Genomic DNA, 16386 nt, shown 5'->3' with positions numbered 1-16386 from the left:
TTAGCATCATCACCATTGTGATTTGACTGTGATGGACATGTCTGGTGGTATCACACCTGTTTCCAAATGACAATAAACCTGTCTAAAGTCCTGTGAATGCCCTGTCAGAAATAACGGATCTTAAAAAAAACAATGTCAGTATGAGTGACGGTTACACTTCCAAACAGCTGTCTTTACACCGTCTTACCACCGGTGGTATAAAGCCCCCAGGGTATCTCACCATCCAGTCACACCGGCCATGGGAATACTGGTGATATGAATATCATATCAACTAAGCGGGCAACCACTCCCTACAGACTAGATATGTCATGTCACTTACGGCTGTACGTACGTGACCAATAACATTTGATTTGATATTCCTGCACAGCAGGGGAGGCTGGTGAAGGTAGAAACACATACACCCCCACACCCACACCCACACACACCCCCACACCCACACCCACACCCACGTTTGATACTATTCCTCATTCCGTTCCTTGCATTACAATGAGCCAGTCCTCCTATGTCTACCTCCACCAGCCTCCCACGCTGTGCAGGTTGTGTAGTCATGGTGAACAGATATATATTATCAGCCTAAGACGCTGTGGAGAGACTGGAACGCTTCATAGACCTCGTCTCTCTCTCTCTCTCTCTCTCTCCCAAACACAAACACAGGGTTCTTTCCTCTGCTTGTTTTTATCCCCCAGAGAACAAACACCTGCTAAGCCAACAATGGTGTGTGTGTGTGTGTGTGTGTGTGTGTGTGTGTGTATGTGGTCTCTTCTCTTTTAGCACTTCACATCTCTCTCCATCCTGAGAGAGGAGGCTGAAGAGAGGGGAAGTTTCACCTCCTATGCCCCGTCCAGAAACAGTCCCTAACCCCTACGCCCTAGCCCCTACGCCCTAACCCCTACACACTAGCCACTAATACCTACACCCTAGACACTAACCCCTAGTACCCACACCCTAGCCCCTAGCCTCTATGCCCTAAACACTAACCCCTAGTACCCACACCCTAGCCCCTAGCCTCTATGCCCTAAACACTAACCCCTAGTACCCACACCCTAGCCCCTAGCCTCTATGCCCTAAACACTAACCCCTAGTACCCACACCCTAGCCCCTAGCCTCTATGCCCTAAACACTAACCCCTAGTACCCACACCCTAGCCCCTATGCCCTAAACACTAACCCCTATACCCTAGCCCAGACGCTTGGCCCTGTCCACAAACAACCCCAAGCCACTTGCATCTCAGCTGAGAAAATGTAAAGTACCTCCCTGTCTCTGACTGACACTGTAGCATAGATGCGCATTCTCTCTCTCTCTCTCTCTCTCTCACACACACACACACACACACACACACACACACACACACACACACACACGCAGCTATCCTAGCGCTGTTGACATGAATAAAAGAATAGTATGCCAGGCTCTGATCTCAATTTCAAACGGAATCCAGAATGCTGTATGAATGAGTTATAGTACGGGAGGGGGAGAGAGAGCATATAAAAACATATTAGTCATAATCCTTCAGAGGATACGGAGAGATTCAGCCTGATTACATTTACTTTATTTATTTCCGAGAAGTAGCCAGAAGTAGGTTGGACTTGGAAATGTAACCGTTTGACATGTTGAACTAGTGTTCAAATGAACGCCCAATTAACTGCTGGTATTAATATTGCATAGGAGGAAAGGGTGGCAGGCAGTTAACGTAAACACTTTTTAAAAATTATATTATTATTATTGTTATTGTTATTATTATTATTATGTTATTCCCTCAAATCAATCAATCAATGAATCTTGAGTCTTTCATACAGTTCAGCGTGTGTGTGTGTGTGTTTGTGTGTGTGTGTGTGTGTGTGTGTTTCTGGCCCTTGGTGTAGAAGGTTCTGAGACGGACACGAAGGCTGAAGGAAGACAACTGTCATGTCATGCTGGAGGTGGAAGGTGTGTTTCTCTGGCATCAGCACTTCTCCCCACAGACAGACAGACAGGCAGACAGGCAGGTAGGCAGACAGGCAGGCAGGCAGGCAGGCAGACAGACAGACAGACAGACAGACAGGCAGGCAGACAGGCAGGCAGACAGACAGGCAGGCAGGCAGGCAGACTGGCAGGCAGACTGGCAGGCAGGCAGGCAGGCAGACTGGCAGACTGGCAGACAGGCAGGCAGACAAGCAGGCAGACAGACAGGCAGACAGGCAGACACCTCTCCAGCTGACAGCAACAACATGTTAGACTTCAGGAGATAAACTCCAGCTTCACCTTAGAGATAAATAAACACATATGAACAGACATCCTCTCTCTCTCTCTCCCTCCCTCCCTCCCTCCCGCTCCAGGAGTCACCTTGGGGCTAATCCCTCTGCAAACTCTGCTTATCCTTCTCACCATAAAGAGCATTCTAAACTCCAGACAGCGTTTGGGGATCAGTCCAGGCTTACCGGCGGTGGATAAGGTGGCAAAGCTAAATAAAGTGCACCGAAAGTATTAGAATGAGAACAACAACTTTATCGACCCGGGTCTGAGGTGCCCTGGGGAGATGCTAAGTGGGATCCTTGGGACGACCGTACCCTAAACCCGAACCTTACTTTATTAAGTTTAGTTTTACCGTTAATAATGGACATGAATAAACATTACTCTAACCCATAACCCTTAACCTAACCGTTTTAAATCTCAACTTCAATGGGGGAGGGGACGGACGTCAGAGTCGGGCCGTCCCAAGCATCCCACTTTGGCATTAACCCTGAGCGTGCCCTGTCCCTGGTGGGGGTCTCTCACCGTGGTCTAGCTTGATGCCCTCGTCGAAGCGGGAGAAGAGGCGGTACCGCTGGGCCCAGTACTTGGCCAGCTCCGGCTCCGCTGCGATCTCCGCCGGCATTCCGCCACACCTCCCTCTCTTGTTCTTCTTCTTCTTCTTCTTCTTCTGCTTCCTCGTCATCCCGTCACCTTCCAGACGACGTTGGCAGAGTGATGGAGATAAAGGTTAAACATCGGCATCAACGATAGTGTTCTCCTTTATTGAGAACCCGAAACGTGGCTCTGGCATAGCGACCAAACTTCAACTGCCTACGCTCAGGATGGAGAGCGTAGGTTAATGTACACAGCAATGGCACTACTGCCCCTAGTGGTAAGATGTAAGTATCCCACTCTACAACATTCCTCCCCCCTTAAATCTGAACAGTGTACTTGTACTCTAAGAGAAGATCTGTGTGTGTCGTCTAAATCAAACGATAATGGCGATAATGTTGGCGGAACTCACCCTTGTCACAGTCTTCAGGTGCGTCAGGAACTAGGTAGTCAGGTATTTCTAATAATATCCTCTCTCGGCCAGGGTTAACCTCTTCATCCTCATCTTCATCATCTTCATCTTCAGGCCAGGAGAACAGATGCTGGGAGGTGGGAGGTTTGAGCTGCTCTGAGCTGGTGACCTCTGGATGGAGCTGAGGAGGTTTATCTTCCTCCTCCTCCTCTTCCTCCTCCTCCTTTTCTTCCTCCTTCATCACCTCCTTCATCATCACCACCTCCTCCTCCTCCTCCTTTTCTTCCTGTTCCTCCTTCATCACCACCTCTTCCTCTTCCTGCTTGGGCGGTGGACACGCGGGGGTCTCCCTGTCCGCCTGCGCCCCACCGTCACGTGACCCAGCGTCGGAAACACCGTGTGAGGCGTCTGGTGCGAGACCCACTGGCACCCCCGGGTGTGTGTGTGTGTCCGTCTCCTTCTGGACTCTCTGTAGGAAGCTCTGAACCTGGTAGAGCCGATTTAAGACAAGCACAGCACAGGACAACGGGTGAGTGACAAAACCACTTTTAATACACTAGACTGCAATTTTAAAAACGGCGCTAAACTAGTAGGTACGTTTTTGACCTTTGAGAACAACTTTGTCCACTACTTCTGCCGTGCTTCACTGTCTTTGGGATACTAAAATCCTGCCTAGTCAGCAGCAAACAGGAAGCGGCATACATTGGCCCCTGCCTTCGCCTCAAACGCTGTGCGAGTCAAATACTGGAGCTGATGCACTTCCTTACCCCCCCCCGCCCCCCCACCCCAAGGTCAGGGATCTGGACTTCCTCCTTCAGCCGTCCACAGGTAACCAATGAGATGTGACAGGACTGTAAGTGAGTGGGGTCAGGTGGTACATGAACTTAAAGCAGTGCACCTCCGCATGCACGCACACACGTAGCTCATTGTAAGTTGATTCAGTTGGCTCGGGCTGAGGAGAGAGAGGAAGAGAGAGAGAGAGAGAGAGAGATAAGAGAGAGAGAGGGAGGGAGGGAGGGAGAGAGAGGGAGAGGGAGAGAGAGAGAGAGAGAGAGAGAGGCAGAGAGGCTGCATGTATAAAGAGATGCAGTGTCAGACAGTGGATGTCAGAGGAAGGCTGGGCTGACAGGACAGTGTGTGTATGTGTGTATGTGTGTGTGTGTGTGTGTGTGTGTGTGTGTGTGTGTGTGTGTGTGTGTGTGTGTGTGTGTGTGTGTGTGTGTGGAGTCTTGGCTGCTCTCCCACTCTGTCCTCCACCAGGAGATGCTCGCCTCTCCTTTGTGCCGGAGTTGGGAGCCGAGTTCGACCCGAGGCAGACTTTCCTGACAGGACCCCCCCAACTCCAGCCCCGGGCCTAATACAATAAATCACTCTCTGGCTCCATCCACCATATTATCCCCCACACACTCTCAGTCAGTGATCCTCACTCCTGGTCCTGGAGAGAGCCGCGCAATTGAAGGCTTCCGTGGTGTGATACGGTACTGCAGCGCTCGGGTTGGGACCGGGTCTCTCCAGCACCAGGACGGAGTATCACTGGTCCCAGGAATACCCCCCATCCTCCCCCCCCCCCCCCCAAAAAAAATTAAAAAATTAAAAAAACACCCGTAAAATGTGCTGTACCTTCTGGAAGGTCTTGCTCGTCCTAGGCTGAGTGACTGTGACGTCTCCGTGGTCGGGGAAGAAGGTGTGTTTGTTTATGTAACAGGCCGCTCTCCTCCCTCCTCCTCCGCCATTTTGTTTCCAGCTCCTCCCTCCTCTACCAGTATGGTGGTGGTGCTGGTGGTGGTGGTGCTGGTGACCACTGGGGCTGGGCTTGAACTTCAGGACACTCTCAAACCTGACAACACAACAGGAGAGGGCAGGTTTTGTTTGTTTACAAGGATGCTTTCAAACCTACCGTCACCACGAGAGATAGACAACAGCCTTTTCTCAACTGTTAGTAACACGACTCCTCGCGTCCTCTCCTCCGTCCTAATACAATATACGCCATTTAGCTGACGCTTTTATCCAAAGCGACTTACATTGCAGTGACTGCATACATTTCAGTACATATTGTCCCAGTGGGAATCAAACCCACAACCTAAGCGTTGTTGGCGCCGTGCTCTACCAACTGAGCCACAGAGGACCGTCCTCCACTCGCATCCTACTGAAAACGCAGGGGAGGAGATGTAGGTTCCTCCCTGGAAGAAGATGTAGGTTCCTCCCTTTACATGTTCTCCTCCACTGCTTTTTGAGGATGAAACGAGTGGAGGACAGAGGAGAGGACACGAGCTCCTCATGTTCTAACATTAGAGAAAGGGCCAGGGTAAGGGGAGGAACGCTGTAGGTACATATTCAGTCTCATAGGAGGTAGTTTCCCAGACCCCACATTAAGCCTAGCCCTGCACTAAAATCTTCTGCGGGGGAATATCCATGAAAAGTGCTCTGTAGTCTAGAAATAGGATTAGTCTTAATATGGGACATGGCTCCAGGTGGTGGTGCTGCCTTACATGGGGACAGGGTTGCGTTTCAAGCCCAGTTTATCCCAAGCTTCTTCTGTCGACATCTCAGGGTTCTCCTCCACGTCCAGTTCATGACTGGATCAACAGAACAACAGATCAAAGGTCAACAGACAGCCTTAATATTACACGCACACACACACACACACACAGTGATTTACCATAGCAGAATACTGTGAAAACACTGCAGAGCGTCACACACACACACACACACACACACACACACACACACACACACACACACACACACACACACACACACACACACACACACACACACTAGAATCATTTACCAGTGTAAAAACTGCAGAATGTTGACAGACAGAAAACAGACATGCCATTAATACCTCCGTTTAACTTCCATGAATCTTCTCTCAGGCGGTCCCTCTTCATCCTCATCTTCCCGATTAGACAGCCTTTTCCCCTGGGAGCCGCCATTACGTTTCAGACGGCCTGCTTCCTGCTTAGAATCTGGAGGTGAAAACGTTTTAATTTATTTGCAAAGTCAACATCCCATTGCCTACCGTCCTACCGTCGGGCCCAGATAGTTTTCTGAACATGATGAGAGAGAAAAACAAAGTTACGAATGTATAGAATGTACGACAACGTTGGAGATGAAGAGAGAGAGAGAGAGAGAGAGACGAGGTCCATACAATATGGATGAGGGAATGGCATGCTGTTTCAAACAGGATCAGTGGTGGACCGGGTGGGGGAGTGAGGTGCCATTTATAGAAAGCATCACAGTCCTATAGTCTCTCTGAGAGAGGAGATCCTACTGTGGTTCACTCACACGGTACAGTGGCTGTGGTGCGCGCGCGCTCTCTCTCTCTCTCTCTCTCTCTGTGTCTCTCTCTCTCTCTCTGTTGCTCTGTCGCTCTGTGTCGCTCTCTCTCTGTGTCTCTCTCTCTCTCTCTCTCTTTCTCTCTCTCTCTCTCTCTCTCTCATTAAAAATGCATGCGGTCCTGTCACATGCTCCTTTCATTCAAAGGAAGGCATCTTTTGATATGATCCATAAAATATTCAGACAGAATCAACCCCCAGTTTGGGGGGAAAAAAAAAAAAGACTCAAATTACAAGGAATAGAATATGCTGCAAAAAGGAGTCGACATAGGCCTACAAAACCATTTTGTGTGATATTTAGGTACTGCATGGCAATATCATTTAAAAATCATTGGAATCAAAACTGCCTGTCTAGCAGAATGCGATGACGAAACCATGTTTTTTTAGGTCATACAGTAGCTTTAGGGTAATCAGAGAGATTAATCAAAACAGTTACGTCTATGAATGAACACCAGTGTCTTTCACATGTGGATGAAAACACTGTTAATGAACACAGCTGCCTCTGACATCTAGCCTGCTGGATCAACATACTGTAACAAGAGTTAGGCCTACTTCATATTTTCCATAATATTTATATTTATTATATTTCCATATATTTCAGTATCTAACATAGTTGTATAAGAGGTGTCCTGCTTTGGTTGTATTAATAGTCACAATCGAGCAGAAACCCTCTTACAGGAGTCATATAGTTGTAGCCAACTGTACTACAGCAGAGGTGGTAGGAACTAAAAAAACCTCACCCGTAGACTCTGTGCACGTGTTGTTTGAGGAGGACGCTCTTTTGCGGTTCCCACCGTCACAAGGTTCCTCATTCCCACAGACTTGATGGTCTTCCTGCTGTTCGCCTGAGTCACACTGGCCAGATCCCTCTGACTGAAGGCTCATCTGTCCAATCAGATCGACCACCTCGCTGGTGCCCGCCTGACCCTGGCTCATCTGTCCAATCACATCGACCACCTCGCTGGTTCCTGTCTCCTGTCTATTTTCCTCCAGTCTGTCCACAGCCTCAGCATCTCCTGCATCACAGCAGGAAGCCTCGACTCCTCCTCCCTCGACTCTACTTTTCTCATTTCCTGCCTGTTCCATTCCATTTGTGGCGCTGCAGGAGCGGTTTTCCATGGTCCATCCTTGGGCTGCCCAGTAATTAAACTGCTCCCAGTAGTAGAGGTATATTTCACTAGCGTGCTGCTCCCAGGCTGGCTTTGTGTCCGGGCAGTCCCAGGGGGCTACGGTGGGGCAGCTGGAGGAGGCGTCAGGGTCAGGGGGGTGTTTCTCCAGCCAGCCCTGCCACAGCAGCCCCTCTCCCTGCTGACTCCAGTAGGCTTCCCACCCCTCCTGGGTCTGGGTCTGGGTCTGGGTCTGGGTCTGGGTCTGGGCTTCTCCTTCATCTCCAGGCCCCTGGATGAGATCCGATGCTCCTGTGCCTTCAACCCTGGGGTCAGCCTCATCCTTCATCTGGGGAGGGTCATCTTCGTCATCATCCAGGTCTTCAGAGGGGGCTTCCCAGTGGTTGGCTGCTTTCTTCCTGGACTTTCTCCCCTTGGAGAGAGACAGAGACAGAATGTGTCTGAGGATTGCATGATTGACAGATAGACAGACAGACAGACAGACAGACAGACAGGCAGACAGACAGACAGACAGATAAGGTCATAACTGTCACTCACGGTTCTCTTCTGTGCAGAGGAGGTCACAAATGCCACAGGTAGCCCCATGCTCGCCATGAGCTGTGCTTCCTCATCCAGTGGCTCTGCCTCCTCCTCCTCCTCCTCCTCCCCTTCCTCCTCCTCCTCCTCCTCCTCCTCCATCCCCTCTCCATCTTCTAGCTGGTCATCATCCTCACCCTCTGCCTCTGTGAATGAAACAACAAGTTTGGTTAAAGAAACTCATCACTGATCGGGAGCTGTACATGGGGCTGTGTAATGGCTTAAACGAGTCTAACCCTAACCATATATATATATATATATTAATGAAAAAAGAGGCTTCGGTCTGACAGGCAAGGCTAGGTAAATCAGGGGGCGGGGTTGTTGCCTACCTTCTCCCAGCCAACTCTCCGTCAGCTCAGCGATGGCATGTCTGTCAGATCGATACAACTCACGATCTCTGCACAAAGAAGGGAGAATGAAATGCAGAGGTGAGAACGGAGAAACATAAAAACGTGACCATGGGACAAATACGTTGTCAATGAAGTGAGGTTGACATTACCAAATGACAATGTGTAGCTGGCTACGGAGTTAATAATAAGTTCACTCACTGCACAAACGCTCTTGAACATAGGCAGTGGATCGTCTCATCTCCAGCCAAGCTCTTTTGCCTGAATATAATATCAGCAACCACGTTCCATTTGGCATCAATCATCATGGTGTTCACCTGCTTCACATCAGTAGCCTGCTGCCTGTAAGCTCGTTGACGAGGCAGAAGAAGACTGAGAGTCAGGCGAGTTGACCAAGCTATGGCTTTTTCTGAACTATTTCAAGCTTTCTTTAGTTTTCAACCTGTCGTTCACGCAACGCAACACAGCTCCACAAAACATCCACGCATCTCATCACACACACACACTCGTCACTCACTCACTCACTACACTGCACGTTTTAGCTAGGATTTCCTGTTTGGGTGTCACACGCATAAGGATCCGGGTGAACCAGCAAGAAAAAGAACAGGAATCTTCCTCCTCCTCTCTGCCAGCAAGTCAAAGGGAATCATCAAACCAGGGATCCAAAATGTAGGTAGCAACGAAAACGGTTTCATTCCGATTATGTTTTGTTGGTTATTATGCAGTAACCAAGACAGTCTATGTACATTAGATACTAAAGTAACTAGCGTTTGCTGTTTCTGTCACCGATGTGGGGGCTAGGCTGCACATCTAGGCAGCGGCGCTAAGCTAAGCTAGCTGTCAGCTGTCATTTAGGTCAGGTCCTTGCTAGCTAGCGAGCTAACTGCCTGTTAAAGAACGGTCACGTCAATTTCCCTCTTTTGCCTTCCTTAGGTCCTTCGTGTGAGACTGGTATGTTCTCTCCTCAATTCCTTGACATTGGGGAAGAAAGGTGTGTGACATATTGCATGCATTTTTCATACATTATTGATGCAGCAACCCTGCCTAGCAACTTGTATTGTCCCCAGTGTAGAGAGCTCAATATTCGTCTCCGAATAGGTCAACAAATCGGAGGGAGGTATTGCCACTATAAGCACTTTGTTATCTTTGAATGTTTTTCCTCAATCATAACTGTGGTAGGGATGTTATATAGCCTATATGTCTCTGCCCTCCCAGGGTAAACAGCCATAGACATAGAAGAGAGTCATTTCTATATAAACAACAACATTTATTCGAATGAAATGCATTGAAACTTTACATTCTTCGCCATCCCTGCTGTGTCTAATGTGTCCCTCAGGCCTGGCCATTGGCAGATGGTACCCTCCCTCGGCTTGGCGTCCAATAGGAGAGGCTAAAAGTGAGGCAGCATGACCAATGGGAACGAGTCCTGCATGTCAGGTGACAGCACCTACAGCTTCTTCGCCTGTGTGTTCCACTTGTGGGAGGAGTCGGCGCAGGAGTGGGCGGATTGGGCGGGGCTAGGACCCCTGGAGGACTACCTGAGTTACCTGGAGTACCTGCTGTGGGTGTTCACTCCCCTGGCCATCGTCTTCATCCTGCCCTTCGTCATCGTCATCCTCATCTACCTCTCCATCCTCTTCCTCCATGTGTACAAGAGGAAGAACCAGCTCAGGGAGGCGTACTCCAACAACCTGTGGGATGGGGCGAGGAAGACTCTGGCCACCCTGTGGGACGGACATGGGGCCATTTGGCACGGTAGTGTGTGTGTGTGTGTGAGAGAGAGAGAGAGAGTGAGAGGGAGACAGAGACATACAGAGTGTGTGTGTGTGAGAGAGAGAGAGAGAGAGAGACAGAGTGAGTGTGTGTGTGTGTGTGTGTGTGTGTGTGTGTGTGCGTGTGTGCGCGCATAGGTGTGTTACTCATGCTAATTTGAATGATCCCTGTCTTGGTCAGGATATGAGATCCATGGGATGGAGAAGATTCCTGATGAGGGAGCAGCCCTGATAGTGTACTACCACGGGGCTATACCCATAGACTACTACTACTTCCTGGCTAACGTCATCATTCAGAAGGGACGGACCTGCCACTCTGTTGCTGACCACTTCCTGTTCAAGGTTCCAGGTACAGTGTGACCCTTTGACCATATTTGGAACTATAAAAAAAAAGGTACTACTGTAAATCTCTTGCAAATCCAAACAAAAACATTGGAGTGTCTTGACCTTGGGAATTTATTATACATCCGTTGGGGCTGCAAACATTCACATTTCCCCTAAACCCTTTTTTCACGTTTATCTTTAAGGGATGTTAAAAGGAGCAGCTGTCTCTGTCCATCGTCATCACGTTATTAGAGAACAATAACCCCCTTGCCATATCTCCTTCCTGGTGCAGGGTTTAAGCTGCTGCTGGAGGTGTTCAGCGTGATCCACGGGCCCCAGGAGGAGTGTGTCAAGGCCCTGAAGAGTGGCCATCTCCTGGGCATCTCGCCTGGCGGGGTACGGGAGGCCCTGCTCAGCGACGAGACATACCCTCTGCTCTGGGGCAAACGCAAAGGCTTCGCTCAAGTGGCGATCGATTCCAAAGCGGTAGGTATTTGCGCCCTTCCGTAGCCCCGACGCCCTGTATACTTGAGCGGGTCAGATGTGATTGGATAGATGACTGTCCCATCTCACTCATTCAGGAGCACAGTTGCAATTATGTATCAGCAATCCTCTTACGTGTTTAATCTCCTCTGCGTTTCAGCCAATAATTCCAATGTTCACTCAAAACGTCAGAGAAGGATTTAGATCGCTGGGAACGTTAAGTGAGTACTAATTATTTTTTTTACGGGAGGTGTTATGGACACCGATTAAGCCCTAAGTACTAGCCTGAGTAAAGAATCTTTTAATGGAGAGTCTCAGAGAATCGAGAGTGTGGTTCAGCCCAAGACTTGGCTTAATCTATGTCCAGCAAACTGTCATGTAGGCTAGAGTTGTTAGTTTTCATCGCTCAACAAAACTTGTTTCTCCTCTCAGCATTTTTCCGATGGTCGTACGAGAAGTTTCGCGTGCCAATGGCGCCGGTGTATGGGGGTTTTCCTGTGAAGTTTCGTACGTACCTGGGGGACCCCATCGCATACGACCCCAATCTGACCGCAGCAGAGTTGGCAGAGAAGGCAAGTACAGTTGTCCTGTTTTGGGTCATGTTTTGACATCCAGGGGAGGCAATCATGGAATGGAATAAGGAATGCCTCCACTGGATTCTTTGTTTGTCAGAACATGGCCTGAAAGAATCTAGAATCATTCCTGGTATGTTGAGCTTGCAATACACTCTGAAAGTCCACACTGTACTTCATAAACTGCATGTAATGTAATATAAACATACGTGGAGACACTCGTCACCTGAAACAGGCCGGGCTGGTAGTTAATATAACGGTAAATATGTGGACTTTCAGACTGTGTCTTCAGTTATGTTTACATTCTGCAGTTTACAACGTATGGACTTTCATAGTGTACAAAGTGATTGGGAGAGACCGGGTCAAAGGCACTAACTTGCCCTTATTCTGCTGTCTCTCCACTCTGCAGGTGAAGCAAGCGGTCCAGTCCCTCATTGACACACATCAACAGATTCCTGGGAACGTCCTTCGAGCGTTATTGGAACGTTTCCACAGGAGGCCCAAGGAGGAATAAACAGAGTTCGGAATACCTGTTTATAGGCTAAATATGTTTGTGGATACTTGGTTGTATTATGATCTGATGAAATGGACGGTCTATATTGAAGTTACTGATATTTCAGCATTCATGTTAAAAGAATATGTTTGGAGCTGTTTGCACTCGTAACGGGTTATGGTCGCAAAAGCAGCATATCCAGTTATGTTGGGAAGTTGTCATTCGCCATTTACATGTCATAATTGGTCAGTTGAGAAATTGTGTTGTGTGTGTTTGTAATTGGCATATATATATATATATATTTATATATATATATACTTTAATTCCACTATTAATTTGCACATTTTGACTGTTCCACTGCCAAGCGTTTTGTTAAGAGGCCTTTGTGAGACCAACAACAGAAAAAGAGCTTTTGGTTAATAACTGAAAAGTATTTCACAGAACCGTATGCTGTAGGAAATGGATAATGTTATTATCATTCATCTTTGTAAAGTGTTTGCCTTTTTCTTTCTTGATTAACATAATTATCTTATTACTGTAATTTTGAGATGTTTTAACTATGTACATACAGTATATTTAATTATGTAGATAATTGTACTGTTCGCACTTTTAAAATCTATTGGAAGTCCATTGTCCAAACTGTGATCTAAGGCTACAATTATTTGTAATCTGAAAATAAATATATTTTTTACGAGCATTGTGTACCACAAGTAATTCCTGCAGTTAGCCTCTCTACATTGACGTTGGTGGAGGTATTAATCGGAGGACGGGCTCACTGTAGCGGGCTCATGGGACGGAATAAGGAATAGCACCAAACACGTGTTTGTATTACAATGAGCTCATCCTCTGATTTCTACCTCCATCAGCCTTCCCTTGTTGACACTTGATAAGCCCGGGAGTGATTGATGCTTACTCTGCTGGAATATCTCTGTAAACATGGCTGTTATTTATAGAGCCGTTGATCATAGTCATCAGGTCATGTTGTCTGGTATGTGATTGACTGGAGGTCATTGACATCATCACACACATTGCTATGGAAACATGCGTGTGGTGTCCCGTAACTCTGCACGCTACTGTAGATTGTCTTGGAACAGTTTTAAGAAAATACTAATTAAATGCAGTTCAATTTCAGGTTGATGTTTTTCTCTGAACTGTTCATACTACATGAAGAGGTCAAACTTCATAATATGATGTTATCTTACATAAGTATTACGGCGTATCTTATTGTATGCAGAATGTATAGTACATTGTACTGCAGTGTATATCATGCTGAGTTAACCTGATCTGTGATAAGTTATTGAGGGTTGTTTGGGGAACCATACATACGTGATTCTTGAAGACGTACTTTACAGTAAGACTAGGGGAGGCTGGTGGAGGTAGAAATCAGAGGACGGGCTCATTGTAATGCATGGAACGGAATGAGGAATGTTTGATACCATTCCTTATTCCATTCCATGCAATTACAATGAGCCCGTCCTCCGATGTCTACATCCACCAGCCTCCCCTGAGTAAGAGCTTCCTAAGATCATGTTCAGGCTTTAGCTCAGCAGGCTAATACAGACAAACCCAGATTCGAACCCACTTGGTCAAATGAACGAAACCCAAATGAACAAAAGTGGAGGCTGAAAAAATGACCACAGTGTACTTTATTAAATTAATTTTGGTACTTTGTGTTGCATTAGAATCAAATAAAAATTTACAAAAATCCAATATATACAAAAATGTCATGTTCAGTTGTTTTTTTTTTTATCTTCCACTCTTTCAATTTACAATAAAATTAGTTTATCCGACGTTAATGCAGTTTTTAAGCACTTCAGACTTTCATCATCACACAATGCAACATACTTAAAAGACCAATAATGAACAGCTTTTTTGTTTAGTTTTTTTTTTTTTTGCATTTTTATGTCATTTAATACATCACATACACCACACTAGTTTAAATCTGTATTACATCATATGTAACGGCCATCTTGTGGCGTCGAACCTCTAGTCAATAGACACCCTTCACGACCAGAACTCAGAGAGAGGAATGTTCTTTTTAACATGTACATTTGCATACATTTATTTACAGTTAGATACGTTGTTTTTCAATCTTACTATTGTGATCTTCCTTTAGCAACTGACATACTAAAGGACATCTGTACATTATGCTTAGAAGAAGTCAAAACTAAATGGAACATCATTTATCCCTTGTTTGTTTGTTTGTTTGTTACTGTGCTTGTACTAATGTTCTATTGGCTACAGCAGGGGGCAGAGTCACGCACAGACAGCATACATCGCTGCTATTGGTCTATATCTAGTTAAGATGAATACCTACTAAATAAAACAACTCTTAACCACCAATGACATCCAGATATCTCAAAATCAAACAAAGGTTCAGTGTTCAGAAGTTCCCAGCTGTATAAGCTGCTGTAAGAAACGGGTTGGTGGGTAAAGAGATGGCCTCAGGCCAGGGGAGGCTGGTGGAGGTAGAAATCGGAGGACGGGCTCATTGTAATGCATGGAATGGAATCAGGAACGGTATCAAACGCGCTGTGTTTGCACGGAACGGAAATACTCTGTGTTTGATACCATTCCTCACTCCGTTCCAAGCATCACAAGGAGCCCGTCCTCCGATTCCTACCTCCACCAGCCTCCCCTGCCTCAGATTTTCCTTTTCTTTTCTTTTTTTACTTTGTCCTCCCCCAGCAGCCGTTTCAGCAGCAGCTACGGTGGACGCGTAACCAAGCCAGCCCAGTACAGCTCGGCTCAGCTCAGCTGTTTGGCTGTACTGTGAACTAGGGGCTAAGAGCCTATCCTACCTTGCATTCTGGATAATCGGTTATAGTATAAGCACAGTAACCATAGAAACACGACGCTATCAGACAGTGAACAGAGAGAACCTTGGGGGAAGAAAAAAAATCCTAGACCTCACGCACCACTTAGACCATAACCACACAACCCCAGGGCTATGGTGCAGAACAGAAAACAAAGTCCTGATGAGTTTTGAAAATAAAAAAAAGACAAAAAAAATAAGCTTAGAGAGAACGATATTCATTTAAGGCAAACAAAACTGATATATACGGAATAGAAGCAGCTTAAATCATCACCATGGAGTCCTGCGAAGGACGATGCGAGTTTGTTGACAAGTGCATTTTTCCTGTAGTTTCAATCTGCTTTATGATGCACTCTACTGAACAGGAGACCCTTCCGCATTACAAACACTGAATGATTTGTTTCACATTTACATTACGATCGGAGGATCCATATACTGTACAATATGGTAGCTATTGGCTCCAGGGGAGGCTGGTGGAGGTAGAAATGGGAGGACGGGCTCATCGTAATGCATGAAAACGGAATGAGGAATGGTAACACTGATACCAATGACACCATTCCTCATTCCATTCCATTACCATGAGCCCGTCCTCCGATTTCTACCTCCACCAGCCTCCCCTGGGAGGAGGGTGATCTGTTCAGAAACCAAGTTTGAGGTAGGTTTATGTACAATTTACATGCTATCCGATGACGATTAAACAAGTGTGAAATTCAACTCTGGCGATGTGCTAACAAACGCAACATAAACAAGAAGACTGAGACACTTTTTTCCTGAAATATTTTAGAAGTTTCTCCATAGATTGGGGTTGGGTTTTACAGATGGCGTTAGTGATTACCCCCATAGGACCAAGAGAAGTTTATTTCACTCAATTTGTGACGACAGAGAACATTGTTTTTATGTTGCCGACTGACTACTGACTAACATTTCACCTTCACTTTGATTCCTTGCTCTATAGAATTAACTGACACATACTCCTATGTAACCCTACGCTTATTAAGACAGCTATTTTTAAAGACAGAAGAACAATTTTTAAAATGGTAAAAACATTGGCTAGATGGTGAGTCTGGCACAGTCTCTCTGAGATGCTGTGATTCAGGCCAGTGTGTGTGGGCGCTGCTAATATGCATGAAATAAACAGTGTTTGTAGTGTTCATGATTCAGAGTGCATATCTAAATAAACCTCTATGTAGACATATCTGAGGGACACACACACACACACACACACGCACACACACACACGCACACGCACAGGCGCGCACACACACACACACACTACTCTGTAACATGACCCTCTACTTGTTGGA

The 16386-nt window shown here is 46.7% G+C and overlaps 2 protein-coding genes across 4 annotated transcripts in view; one reads left to right on the top strand and one right to left on the bottom strand.

Moving 5' to 3' along the window:
• Positions 1 to 8931, bottom strand: part of tgs1 (trimethylguanosine synthase 1) — a gene marked incomplete at its 5' end in the record, with an annotated part of 13506 nt that extends 4575 nt beyond the window's left edge. The window contains 9 exons of the mRNA XM_083689608.1: positions 2755 to 2922; positions 3236 to 3722; positions 4856 to 5072; positions 5725 to 5811; positions 6081 to 6204; positions 7314 to 8112; positions 8238 to 8422; positions 8606 to 8673; positions 8825 to 8931. Of these exons, the coding sequence (XP_083545734.1) occupies positions 2755 to 2922; positions 3236 to 3722; positions 4856 to 5072; positions 5725 to 5811; positions 6081 to 6204; positions 7314 to 8112; positions 8238 to 8422; positions 8606 to 8673; positions 8825 to 8931 (2242 nt within the window). The remainder of the gene's footprint in view (positions 1 to 2754; positions 2923 to 3235; positions 3723 to 4855; positions 5073 to 5724; positions 5812 to 6080; positions 6205 to 7313; positions 8113 to 8237; positions 8423 to 8605; positions 8674 to 8824) is intronic.
• A 5-nt stretch (positions 8932 to 8936) lies between these two features.
• tmem68 (transmembrane protein 68) lies at positions 8937 to 12928 on the top strand. 3 transcript variants are annotated; one of them, XM_083689890.1, is made up of 8 exons: positions 8937 to 9292; positions 9557 to 9574; positions 9960 to 10378; positions 10577 to 10744; positions 11012 to 11205; positions 11363 to 11423; positions 11635 to 11774; positions 12184 to 12928. In XM_083689890.1, the coding sequence occupies exons 3-8, from the start codon at positions 10030 to 10032 to the stop codon at positions 12286 to 12288; spliced, it is 1017 nt and encodes a 338-aa protein (XP_083546016.1). In that variant the 5' UTR covers positions 8937 to 9292; positions 9557 to 9574; positions 9960 to 10029; the 3' UTR covers positions 12289 to 12928. The 3 variants fall into 3 exon arrangements, with proteins under 3 accessions (XP_083546016.1, XP_083546015.1, XP_083546017.1); XM_083689889.1 differs by having other exon boundaries at positions 9557 to 9614; XM_083689891.1 differs by lacking the exon at positions 9557 to 9574 and having other exon boundaries at positions 9254 to 9292.
• The last annotated feature ends 3458 nt before the right edge of the window (positions 12929 to 16386 follow it).

The sequence above is a fragment of the Argentina silus genome, assembly GCF_951799395.1.
Source record: "Argentina silus genome assembly, chromosome: 18".
NCBI classification, from domain to species: Eukaryota; Metazoa; Chordata; class Actinopteri; order Argentiniformes; family Argentinidae; genus Argentina; species Argentina silus.
Note: the sequence above shows the minus strand (reverse complement) of the source record. Positions and strands in the feature narration are given on the sequence as shown.

Bases quoted from the DNA above. Each gene is read 5' to 3' on its own strand.
- tmem68 (XM_083689890.1), top strand. From the start codon at position 10,030: ATGACCAATGGGAACGAGTCCTGCATGTCAGGTGACAGCACCTACAGC. The intron at 10,379-10,576 runs GTAGTGTGTGTG...TGTCTTGGTCAG, and splicing joins ACATGGGGCCATTTGGCACG to GATATGAGATCCATGGGATG. The intron at 11,424-11,634 runs GTGAGTACTAAT...TTCTCCTCTCAG, and splicing joins TAGATCGCTGGGAACGTTAA to CATTTTTCCGATGGTCGTAC.